The sequence below is a fragment of the Colobus angolensis genome, unplaced genomic scaffold (assembly GCF_000951035.1).
Source record: "Colobus angolensis palliatus isolate OR3802 unplaced genomic scaffold, Cang.pa_1.0 Scaffold207, whole genome shotgun sequence".
Classification (NCBI taxonomy): domain Eukaryota; kingdom Metazoa; phylum Chordata; class Mammalia; order Primates; family Cercopithecidae; genus Colobus; species Colobus angolensis.
Window position 1 is genome coordinate 2561856 of NW_012115233.1, and position 12800 is coordinate 2574655.

A 12800-nucleotide genomic window follows, 5' to 3' on the forward strand; every position below is an offset into this window, starting at 1 on the left:
AAAAATAAGAATCTTAGGGTTTCTCTTAGTGCTCTCAATCAGTGGTGCAGAAATCTGGTTAGCACAGGGCAGGTGTTCTCAACCCTGGCTGCCATTGAGAACCACCAAGGATGATTCACATCAAAAGATGCGCTGGCCCCACCTCAGCCTAAATAATCCAGAGTCCCCTGGGAGTGTTGCCAAGCATCTAGGTCTTGGGAACGCTCCCTTGGGCCTCCCTGTGCTGTCAGGGCTGGGGACCAGTGGTCCAGGGGACATCTCCTTTCCCATGCCCTCATCCTTGCTAGCTCACGAACTACCAACTTCTGCTCCCTTTGAAGCATCAAGAAGAATTCCTCCTGCCTCCGCCATCTTGCCCTGTGCTCTGCCTAAGGGGAGCTCACTTGCCCGCTGACATGGCAAATGTCTGAATTCCACTGGCCGTGTTTCCCCAGAACTACTCAGCTGGGAAAGTCAGGAGCCAGTTTGAGCCCCGACCCCAGCCACGTTCTCCTACAGTTGATGTTTTCAACCCCATCTGCCTCTGACATCTCTTTCTCCATGAATTTGGTTCTCAAGAGTCCAGAGATGCATAGATATCACACTGCAGACCCCAGTGGGTAGAGGCTATGGGGACAGGAGGGAAGGTTTTGCCCCTCAGCTTTGATACATCCAAGACACAAATGCAGGGACAGGCCAGGGAGATGCCACCCTCACCAGAGAGACTGGGCGTGCAAAGCCAGAGGAAGGAACCATTCAGTGGGGGGTCTGGGGAAATCCATCTGAGACCTGACCCTCTGGAAACCCTGTTTCTGTTCAGCTTCCATCCCTTCAGTGACCCAGCTGCAATACCTTATCACTGCATGCAGGAATGACCCCCTCGCCCACCCCACGCTGGGACAAGCCTCATCACTGTCAACTCAGGGCTGGCCTACGAGTCCCACCTTGCCTGCAGCTGCCCGGGATAATCTGTTAATAGACCCCATCAGCAAAGGTGAACAGCTGCCCACCAGAAGGAGCAGCCATTGAGGATGCTGGGCAGAGGTCAGGATGGGCCCTTGCCTAAGAGGAGAGCCTGAAAAGATGAGGCTCTTTGAGCTGCTAATGATTTCCTTCCAGGCTATATTAGTTTCCCAGGGAATAGTCACCAAAAACTTGGGGGCCTAAAACAATCAAAAGGTATTCTTTCATAGTTCTGGAGACCAGAACTCCAAACTCAAGGCGTTGGCAGGGCTGGTTCCTTCTGGAAGTTCTAAGGGAGAAGCTGTGTCAGGCCTCGCTCCCAGTTTCCGGTGGCTGCTGGCCATCCTTGGAATTCCTTGGCTTGAGGCTGCATGACTCTAAGCTCTCCCTTTTCTGTCATATCACCTTCTCCTCTGTCTGTGTCCCTCTTACGAAGTAAGTTCTCTCTGCGTCTGGCGCCCACTCCAACCCTGGATGATCTCATCTTGGAACTCTGAACTTAATTACATCTGCAAAGAGCCTTTTTCCAAATATGGTCACCTCCACAGGTTCCAGGGATTGGTACCTGGACATATCTTTTGGGGGCTACACTTCAACTCAGTACAAGGGGTCTGGACGCTAATGAGCTGCGCACGCATGGAGTGAAAACCAGGGGCTGTGTCAGCCAGGTTTCCCTGGGCTTCTGGAAATCCAGCTAACGCCTCCACTGAAATTTGTAAACCAGATAAAGACCATGACTGAGGCTCCACAGGTCACAAAAACGGGCACTCGGTTCTCTGGGTGGGCTGTGGTGGCCTCATGTATGAGAGAAGCACGCTGGAAATCCTGCGGTCCCCCTTCGACACATGGAAAGGCAGTAGCGAGAGGGCAGAGCTGGGACCAGGCAAAGCGCAAACCGTCTGGGCACAGCCAGGAAGCCTGTGCCTCCATAACCACAACGCATTTCACGTAACAGTGCCCAGGCTTGTCATGTCTCTTCTGGCAAGAATTCTGCAACAGCAGACATGCGTATTTTGGAGTAGGGGCTCCAATGGCTGCTTCACCCTGAAGAGGGACTCTGAATTCCACACACAAGTGCATCCCAGCATCACCTCTTGGAGACAACGCCACCCCTCAAAGCCCCCTACAGCCACGTGGGAATCGGCCTCCCTGTGTGTGGCACTTCCACTGAACTATGGAGACTGGAGGCCCCAGAAAATCCCTGCCTTACGGCCTGAGGCTCTGTGATACCATGTGGAATAAATGTTCCTTCTCATGTGACCAGGGGCATTCCTGAAATGTGACTTGTCTGATTCCTAAGCAAGATACAGCAGTCCCTCCCAGGTGAACACTGGTTGACAGCTGTAAACCAGCTAAACAGCCGTAGTGTCTAGAAATGACACTCGCTTGCTTTTGATATACTAATAAAGAATGGGGAAATAACTACCCTTCAGTGTCCCAAAAAGGTACTCACTGTTGAGTCACCCCCAGGACCCCAACTTTTGCCCAGGGGCAATTAGAAAGGGGGACATACCCTGTATCCCCTTGGGTCTGCAAACACACAGCTGCCCAGGGAACCCCTCCATCAACCTCCCCACTGCTGAGTTACGGCAGCGCTGGGACACACAAACAACCAGACAACCAGACGCTCTCCCCATCAGGCAAGGGGCGGGAGCAGTGTGGATAACACATAGCCACGACCAGACTCAGGCCTTGATAGCAAATAAAAAATCTTTCCGATCAAAAGAATGAAAGTGGGATCTAACCTAGAGGGCAAAGCAGTCCTAATTTTGGCAGGACTATGGTTATAGATGAAAATATAAGATGCCCAATTAAAATTTGAATTTCAGATAAACAACCAACATTTCTAAACTGTAAGCAGGTCTCAAATATTGCACAGCATGTACTTATGCTAAAATTAAAAATCCCGGTTGTTTGAAATTCAAATGTAGCTGAGCAGCCTGTATTTTCACTTGATAACCCTAGGCAGGATCCCAAGGTGTGGGAACAGGAGCACAGCTCACCTGATGGCTTCTGCAATCCGAGTGCTCTCCTTTCGCCGGTCGCTGGACAACCGGCCAATTAGGTAGGAATAATCCAGGCCGCTGCAGAACACGCTGCCCACTGCGCTGAGGAGCAGCAGTTTGCTGTCGTCTGTGGCTGCGTTGCAGAGTGCTCGCCGGACTTCTTTCATGATCTGCCGGCAGAGATGAATTTGCAGGGATGTTAAGTGACTATCCTGTAAGCCTGGGGCTTTCAGACAGCAAGACAGCCAGAGGCCTGATCCCCTGAGGGTAGAGGCCAGGGAATCTGCTTCTGCCTGTGCAGGGAGCCTCCCCTGAGTACAAGCATGAATCCAGAGCAAGGAGAAAAACACTTATCACAGCCAAAGCCCTCCAGCACTATCCCCAGAGCAGGCAGAAGAGTGCTAATAAGGAGGCAGTGTGGTCACTGGCTGCAGATCTGGAAGCCTGGCCTGGAGTCGCTCAATCCCTGGTAAATCTCTGCAAATCTTGTTCTGGCATTTGCTTATTTAGCCCTTTACAAGATGTGGAAAAAATCCGTGCACAGCCCAAGTAAGGGATGTAAGCCATCTCTAGATGACTCAATTTGATTATTATACATCCTTGCTCATCTTTCATCCAGCTAATACCCCGCATGGTCTGCAGGTGCCACATGGCCACTGGGCTTTGGCATCAGATCCAGACCTGGGTTTAAAGTCCCACAGGAGTTCCAAGCCCCTGGTCCAAATTCTGGCTCTGCAACTTACTAGCCATGGGACCTGAGCCATGCTGGTTATTCATCCTCAGTGTCCCCATCTGTAAATGGGTGGACCCACTCTCAAGGTCTCCAGTGAAGAATAAGTGAAGGGAACGGTTATGCTATGGCCACCTGCAGGTTCACATTCCTGGGAGGTAATGATGAATTCTGGATAAAAGGCATTTTGTTCCTCTTCTGCATGCCAGTTAAGTCTGCCATCTGACATGGAAGAACTGTGCTGGCCGCCCTGCCATCATGGGACAAGTTCCCCTTATCTCCTCTATGTGTCTCCTGCATGTATGCCCTAGGATTTTTAGGACTCTGTGACCTTGTCTTGGGCAGGTGGAGGGCAGGACAGAATTTGGGAGACAGACACAGGTGCCCTCGGTAAGTGGTCAGACCAACAAGTGCTACCTTAGCAGTGAACATGTACTGCAGGCCAGGTACCCTGCTACCTGGGCTCCAGCCTCCCCAGCACCAGTGAGTAGGCACTCTTCTTACTTCCAGACCAGGGAACAGATGCCTAGAGAGGTCGTGACACTAGTCCATGGCCACACAGTAGGTAAGTGTTAGAGGTGGATGTGAGCCCTGGCCTGGCTCACACAATGCCTAGTCTATGCACTTTGACCCTGCAGATTCCCACTGTCTGGCCATGGCCTTTCATTCATGGAGAAGGAGGGCTGTCAGCCCCAGAGCAAGCAGCCAGCCCAGAGAGGGACAGGCAGGGGTGGGGCAGCTAGGAGAGCCCAGAGCTCCCAGTTACCACCCTGCAGCCTTCTTTGAACGTCTTCCCTGGGCCAAGTGCATATTCACCTAATCACCTTTGCATGTGCCAATCTCCCCACCCCTTGTGGGACTGCCCAGGCTCCTTGACTCTGAAAGTCCTTCTATGACCCACCCTATTCTCCTCCCCCTATTCTCCCTTGTCCAGCACCCCCATTTGTTTCCTTCCTTTATCATACATTTGCCTGTCTTACCTACTACTTATTTGTTTCCTGCCTTTTATTTGTCCACCCTTGCTCAACTGTTATTTTAATAAAGAAAGGAATGGCATCTCTCTTATTCCCCACTGTATACTCAGAGCCTAGCACACTGCCTGGGGTATGGTGGACACTCAATATCTGCTTGTTTAATCACCCTCATTAGCCCTTTTCCTCAACTTCAGAAGAAAATTAGGTAGGCTGCTTGCTCACCCACCTAGAAGCTTTTACAAGGCCAACTCAAGACCTGTGAAAATCATTTAAAAGACTGAAGAGTTTACCACCAAAAACTTTGCAACCCATGAAGGCTGTGTTTCCGCTCTTCAAAGGCATGCAGCCAGGCTGTTCAGCTCCTCATCACACGAGGAACTATTTTGGATGCACCTGAACATTACAGAGCACTTGCCCATGAGTACTTACACTCCCAATCCCCTTGTGAGGTGGGCATTATTATTAGCTCCATTTTACAGAAGACGAAACTGAGGCTCAGAGAGAAACGTGACTTTCTCAAGGCAACATGTCAGCAACTGGCAGAGCCCACGCTAACGGACTGGCCGGCTCAAAGTTTCCTGCTGAGATGGTTCAGGCTCTTTCTGCCCCAAGCACTTTCCAACTTCACTGCTCAAAGTGTGGTCCTTAGAACAGCAGCATCACACCCCTCAGGAGGTGGCCAGAAATGCAGAGTCTAAGGCCCCAGCCCAGACTTACAAGGGGTTCCAGAAGGTCAACATGGGCCTCTGGGGCTATGGCTGGGCACAAGCTCCACTTCTACCCCACAACATCTTGGGTAATCTGCAGTGAAATCATTAGCCTCTCCTGGTCTCTCTATCTGTAAAATTTAGAGCTACCTCAGATTTACCAACAAACAAGATGCAAGTAGCCTGCTTAGTGCAGTGCATGGCACATATCCTTCAAGATGTCCCCTTTTATATACTGACCCTACAGAACAGGTCGGGCTCTGCCCCAAGCGCTTTCAAACCTCACTACTCAAAGTATGGTCCTTAGATCAGCAACTTCACATTCCCGAGAGCTGGCCAGAAATGCAGAGTCTTGGGCCCCAGCCCAGACCAACAGGATGAGTCTCTGTATGTTCACGGGACCTGCAGGGAATCCATATGCATGTTATTGTTTGAGAAGCGCTGCTTTACGATGTGAACTCACTTAGCCTTATGAGGGAGTCACTTGTTCAAGCCCCATTTTATGAATGACAAAACCAAAGTAAGTGACTCTGGGAAGTTTACAGGTATGGGGTGGAGCTAGACTACGACTTGGGAAGTAGGCTTTGGGGCCCATGTCCTTCACTGCAGGCTAGGCTGCCTCTCAAAGTACCAGGGCTTTTCATCTGAAGACCTCCACATGACAGCAGTCTGGCTATGGGAGCAGCAGGGAATGAGCTCTGTGGTGCTCAGGGGAAAGTAGATCCTTCTGCCCTCCCAGACTGTGGATTTTAGGATGAAGCCAGGGTCTGAAGCTGATCTCCTGCCACATGCTGTGTTCTGAGGCCCAAGCATCATCCAGACCCTCCAAGTCTGTGTACTAGTTGAACCAAACCTGTCACAGCCCTGCACACTCCCCAGCTCCTTCCAATCATAACCTTGCAGCAACACTGCACATCTTGACTATACAATGTCTCTTGGGTGCCTGGTATTCAAAAGGACTCATGGCAGTGTGGACAGGCTGAACAGGTGCAGGCTTTGGAGACAAGAAGCCTACGATGGAATCAGCTTTACCACAAACAGGCTCAGCCCTTCTAGTCCTTCTGCTACCTGTTTGCCATACCACAGTCAGGACAAGCCACTCCAGCAAATAATTTATTTTTGCTGTAGGAAAACTCTCCCATGAGAAGCTAAAACTCCAAGCCTGCCTTGTATGTGGATGTGAAGTTCTGAGTTACCACATCCACATGGGGAAGAATCCACAGATAGAATTTAACACAGAAATTGGACACAGGCTAGTAATATCCCTGAGGTGTCTGAGGGAAATGAATGTAAAAGTACTCTGGGGAGAAACTGCAACCCAGACTGCATGGGAATTATACAGGAAAAAATATCCTAGCTGAAGATGAGCTCACAATCAAAAATCACAAAACACTTGAGAAAATACAAGTTGGCACACTCAGCAAATGAGAGGATTACCTAACACGACTTCAAGTAACAGAAGGATCCAAAAGAAACTGTAAAATAGGGTGTTTAAAATAATCACAGAGAGGAAGAGAGACATGAACAATAAGAAAAGAACAGGAGAATATGGGGAAAAAATAGATTTGAGGAGAAAGAAACGTCTGGAAATTAAAAACAAGTCATGGACGTCTGCTGAGATCAACAGCAGATTAGGTGGTGCTAAAGGGAGCATAAATTAACTGAAAGACCTGAAGTAATTGACCAAAATGTAGCACAGAAAAACAGAGATGGAAAATATAATGGAGAGATTAAAGACAAGAATGCTAAGATTTAAAATAGGGACTGTACAGATTCTATCAGGAGATCACAGAGAAGAGGAGAAAGTCAATATCGAAAGAGATAAAGGATGAGAATTTAACAGAATTGATGAAAGATCTACTAGTTTCCTAAGGCTGCTATAAAAAATTACTATAAATTTGGTAGCTTAAAATAACATAAACGTATTATCTCATAGTCCTGTAGGTCAGATGTCTGATGCAGGTTTACTGGGCTGAAATCAAGTTCTCAGCAAGGCTGCATTCCTTTGTGGAGGCTCTAAGGGAGAATCATTTTCTTGCCTTTTCCAGCTTATAGAGGCCACCCACATTCCTTGGTTCATGGCCCCTTCCTCCATCATCAAAGGCAATAATGCCCAGCTGGGTCTTCCTCACTTTCTCAGTTTGTGTCACTCTGACAGATTCTTCTGCTTCTCTCAACTACATTTAAAGACCCTTGTGATTACATTAAGCCCATCCAGGTAGTCTAGAATACTCTTGATTTTTAAGGTCAGTTAACTGGCAGCCTTAAATGCATATCTGAAACCTTAATTCCCCCTAGCCATGGAACCTAGCATAGTCATAGATTCTGGGAATTTGGACATGAATATCTTGGGGAGAGGGCTTCTATCTACCACAGACTTGAATCCTAAAATTTAAGAACTAAAACAAAAAGCTAAGCAATAGAAATAACAATACGTGCACGCACAGACATATCATATTTAAACTTCAGAACATCAAAGACAAAGCAAAATCTTAAATACATCCAGAGGAAAAAGAAAGCTTACCTACAGAGGGCAAATATTTGACTGCAGGCAAATTCTACATAGCAGAAATAAACTCCAGAAGGTAGCAGAATACAATTGTCAAGGTGCTGAGGAAAACAACTGTTAACAAATTCTTCACTCAGCTAAATTCACTTAAAAGGAAGGGTAAAAATTAGGCATTTTCAGTAAAAGAATGTTTACCATTTTTAGACCTTCACTAAAAGAACTAAAAAGGAATGTACTGCAAGAAAAAGAAACTATATTCAGAAAGAAAAATTGAAATGCAAGGAATAATAACCAGCAAAGAAACTAGTGGCTCAAGCCTGTAATTCTGGCACTTTGGGAGGCTGAGGCAGGCAGATTGCCTGAGCTCAGAAGTTCGAGGCCAGCCTGGGCAACATGATGAAACCCCAACTCTCCTAAAAATACAAAGAAAAAAAAAAAAGAAAAAATTAGCCAGGCATGGTGGTGCATGCCAGTGGTCCCAGCTATTCAGTAGGAGGATGGGAGGCAGAGGTTGCAGTGAACCGAGATCATGCCACTGTACTCCAACTTCGGTGACAGAATGAAATCTCGTCTCAAAAAAACAAAAAGGAAAGAAATTGGTGAATGTGTTGTTAATATAAGAACTGACTATAAAAATCATAATACTGATATTAATTTGAGGGCAGAGGTTAGTATGGCGTAGAACTGTAGTAGCAGGCAATAATATTGTAGAGGATAAGAGGAGGAATGAGTAGAGTTAGAGCATGTCAAGGTTATATTCAGAAGTAGTGGAGGTAATTACACTTAGCCTTTGTTATGTGTATATAATTTAGGGATAACTTCTTAAAAATACATGAATTACAATGAATGGTGGGGAGGATAAAATAAAGAACACCCAATCACTGGATCATTGAAACAAGAGCAGAAAGTATACAGTGATAGAAAACAAGGCCTGGCATGTGCCTGGGTGAAGCTTAGAGTTTAACAGAGAGGACAGTAAGTGAGCAAACTTCCAAAGGATCATTATTAAACACTCCACAGGCATCACCACAGCATATGGAAGTTAGGGGGAATACTGGAAAAATACTGTTTTTTAAGGTTAAATTTTTAAAAGAACTCCCATTTCTTAAGCACCTAGTAGTGCCAGGAATTGCACCAGGTAATTTCCACGTAATATTTTATTCCAAATAAAAATCTGGTAAGGTAGGAGATGGTATCTCAGCCTTGCAAGTGACACCATGAAGACTCAGAGAGGTACAGTAAGATGTCCAAGGTCACACCAGCAGTAAGAGGCAGGATCGTGATTTAAATCTCATGCTAACAACTCTTTATTTTCTCCTACTTCATACTGCTGGGTGATTTTTTAAATGGATAGGATTTTAGTAGAAAAAAACAGGACTAGATGTCAATCTGAATTGAGAATCTCCAGGCCTGTGCCCTGCTGGAAGGATAGAATAAGCACATTCCAGCCTATTTGGGTATAAGCAACAGATATTCATTTTGAACATCAAAAAAGCTCACAGGCCACTATCTTGTGGGTCCTTTCATCCATCTGCCTCTAGAAATAGATACACTCTCACCTATACATGAACTCTATTTCTCTGAGAGGCAAATAAAAAAAAGAAACCCTGCTGTAAAGAGGTGAACTGAAATTCTATAGATGACTCAGAGAGTAGCCTCTCTGGCTAAGGCCATACTTACCTACTTGTCAATTTGTTAAGAAAAAAATAGAAGACCAAACAAAGCAGCCATCTCATTTATGAATTAATTAAATTGAAAATAAATTTGCTTTTTATTGATACAAAAGAAGTACCTACTATACTGTTTTTCGTTTTTAAAAAAGTTATATCTAGTTTATATCTCTTTTCTTTCTTTTTTGGTGTTGGTAATTCAATTTGGACAGATGGCTAAGATTCTACCTTCTTGAAAGACCCCAAATTTTATAATGTAACTGGTTCATTTAAAGTAAAATGTTCTAAAGTTAGTCCACATTCTCTTGCCTTCTTAAACAGAATATACTGTATGCATATAACTACTTCTCAATGGTCACCTGCTGGCCTATAACAGAATATTCCTCTTAGAGGCTTCTGGGATGTGATTCTATAACAAATAGTCCTAGACTGCTATGCATTTTGAAGTCCTAAATATTTCCTGTAAATTCATTGCTCTCATTATGCACTTCCTAGCTGCCACTTGCACCTGCTATTAGTTGTCTGCTGGAGAGAACAGACTCCCCCTCTATGACTTCTAGCTTTAGATCTGGCATGTGTTTACAGCCAGACAACCAAATTCATTAGAATGGGATGTAAAAGAGGAATCAACCAGGGTCCCTCTCTGTATACTTCATCTGAACCTGCTGAAATCCAGTCACACCAGGCCCATCTTAAAAATGCAACCACCTTCAAAGGAGATTTCCCCATACCCCAGACTAGATGCACACTCTCCTTTCTCCCAAAACCCTGAATACTTTAAATGCCTGTTGTGATTCTTCCAACAAACTCCCTTGTAGAATGTGCACCTCCTTACTGTATCTTGCCTTCTATGTGATTTAAACCCCTGGTATTCACACCCTTCTGTAACCCCCACCCTCAAGAGAAGGTTGGACCTAGTGACCGGCTTCAACAGAAGATGCCAAAATGATGGCATGTCACCTTCAGGAGGAGATTAGGTGACAAAAGGACCATCCTCTGTTGCTATCTTTCTGGGAGTTCTTGCTCTGAGGGAAGAAAGCTGCTTTGTCATGAATAGCCCTCACAAGAGGCCCACATGGCAGGAAACAGATGCACCCAACAACCACATGGGTGAGCTTGGAAGTGAATTCTCCTCCAGTTGAGCCTTCATGTGAGACTGCAGCCCCAGCCTCCACTTGACAGCAGCCTTGTAAGAGACCTTGAGCTGGAAGCATCCGGCTGAGCCATGCCCAGATTCCTGACCCACAGCAATTATGAGACAATAAGTGTATGCTGTTTTAAAATGCTAAGTTCAGAACAATCTGCTACACAGTTATATATAACTAATACAATCCTTTAAGAGCTAAAATAGTATACTTACGCTTTTTATATCCCTTGTAGCACCTAGTCCAGACCCTTTCACATAAAAGAACTTAACAAATGTTTATTGAATTAAGAGAATGCCAGTCTTTACCTCCCAAGAAGTTTACAGTCTAGTGGAGGAGGGGGAGGATATCAAACATTTAACAAGTTACCCCATAAATATATGTAGACTAACAACTGTGATAAGACTTGCCGAAGTGATGGCCAAGCTGAGACCTGAAGGAACAGCAAGAGTGAGGGAAGCAAGGAGGAAGAAAGGCCCGTTCCAGTCAGAGGGACACATATAAAGGCCCTGGGGCAGGTGTGGGCATGAAAGCAAGCCAGGTGACTGGGGTACAGGAGAAGATGTACGTGAGGTGGGCTGCACAATGAGGTGGGACTGCGCCACACTGAGGGTTCTGCCTGTCAGCCAGGGTCATCAGAAGCCATCGATACACTTGGTTGGGGAGGGGTGTGCGTATAAAGGGTTGACTTGGCCACAGCTGCATTTCTGGAAGATCATTCTGCCTGCCTTATGCAGAATGTATGAAACGGCAGGAAGCATGAAAGCAGGCAGACTTATGAGAAGGCTAATTACAGTAGTCCAGACAAAATAGCCTAGTAGTGGACTGTAATGGTCATGGTGGAAATAGAAGTAAACATATGAAAGAGCTATTCAAGAATAAAGGTGAACCGGCCTTGGGACAGGTTTGGACATGGGGTCATGACAAGAGGGGTGTGAAAGGGGACTCCTGCATGTCTGCCGTGTTCCTGGGAGTGGTGGTAGGATTGTGGGCTGAGGCCGAGGGCACTGAAGGAAGACCTGGAGTCTTCTCCCAGTGGGGAAGTGGATAAGCTTTCAATCAAGGAGAACTTTGTGTAATCTGTTTCACTGACTCTTTCCTTAAGGGGCATTTCTGTTCATCTCCTGGTTCTCTGCTGTATCCCAGACAGGAAAAATATCACAGTAAACCCACTGGCTTCAGAATCTACTTAATGCACACAGTAATGTATGAATTTCTGGTCTTGAGGCCACTCCAACCAATGTCACCTATACAACTAGAAAAAGTAGTTTAATTATAACCATGAAAGTTGTCGCCTTCTGGTTCCTCCATTCACAAGCAAGGCAAGGTCTGCTGGTGGACTTTAAATGGCCTCTGCTTCACGTTATCAATGACAGGACCATTTATTAGATACCTCCTGTATGCCAGGTACTTTATGGGCCCCTGTGCGTACATTATCTCTAATCTCACCAGCAAAATACTGTAAAATTTCTATAAAGGAGGAAGCTCAGAGCAGCAAAGTAAATTCTCAAGGTCACAGCATGGTAAGTTGAAGGCAGGATTGGAACCCAGGTCTGCTAGACTAAAACCTGTATTGCTACTCTCGCACAGCCTCTTCATTTCAGTAGGACCTTCATTAGGGGCTGCTTTACCTAGTCAGCTGGCTCACCCACATACTCAATCCCCTTCCGTTGCTGAGACAGCTGAAAATACCAGATCATTAACTTTGACTGTTTTCCTCCTGTTCTGTAACCGACCGATGCTGATTAGGAAAGGAACCTCAATTAACCAAGCCCGCAGCTCAGGAGGTGAGAACCTGTGCACCTCAAATCAGTCGAGCACAACATGTTTTCCACGATGAGTGAGCAACAGTTACCACCCAGGGCTGCTCCACAGAAGGAACGAGCTGGAGACTTCACATGTATGCAGTTTGTTGAAAGAAAATGCCGTGCCTTTTTCGAACATGCTTTTAGAAAGTAGTGAAGTAGAAAGAATCTGGGAAACACTGGTCTGTGCAGATGTCATGATGAGCTTAAAATAAGGAGGTTTCCAGGTGTATAAACATATGAAGAGCTGCTTTCGGGGTGGACTGCACGCTCTAGGCTTCTTTGAATTCTACACAGAGGTCTACACAGCAC

At 46.0% G+C, this 12800-nt stretch overlaps 1 protein-coding gene across 1 annotated transcript in view; it reads right to left on the minus strand.

Annotated features, from left to right (window-relative positions):
• The window catches only part of CDYL2 (chromodomain protein, Y-like 2), a 143250-nt gene that overhangs the window by 14094 nt on the left and 116356 nt on the right, over positions 1-12800 (minus strand). The window contains exon 7 of the mRNA XM_011942205.1: positions 2946-3118. Coding sequence (XP_011797595.1) covers positions 2946-3118 — 173 coding nt within the window. The remainder of the gene's footprint in view (positions 1-2945; positions 3119-12800) is intronic.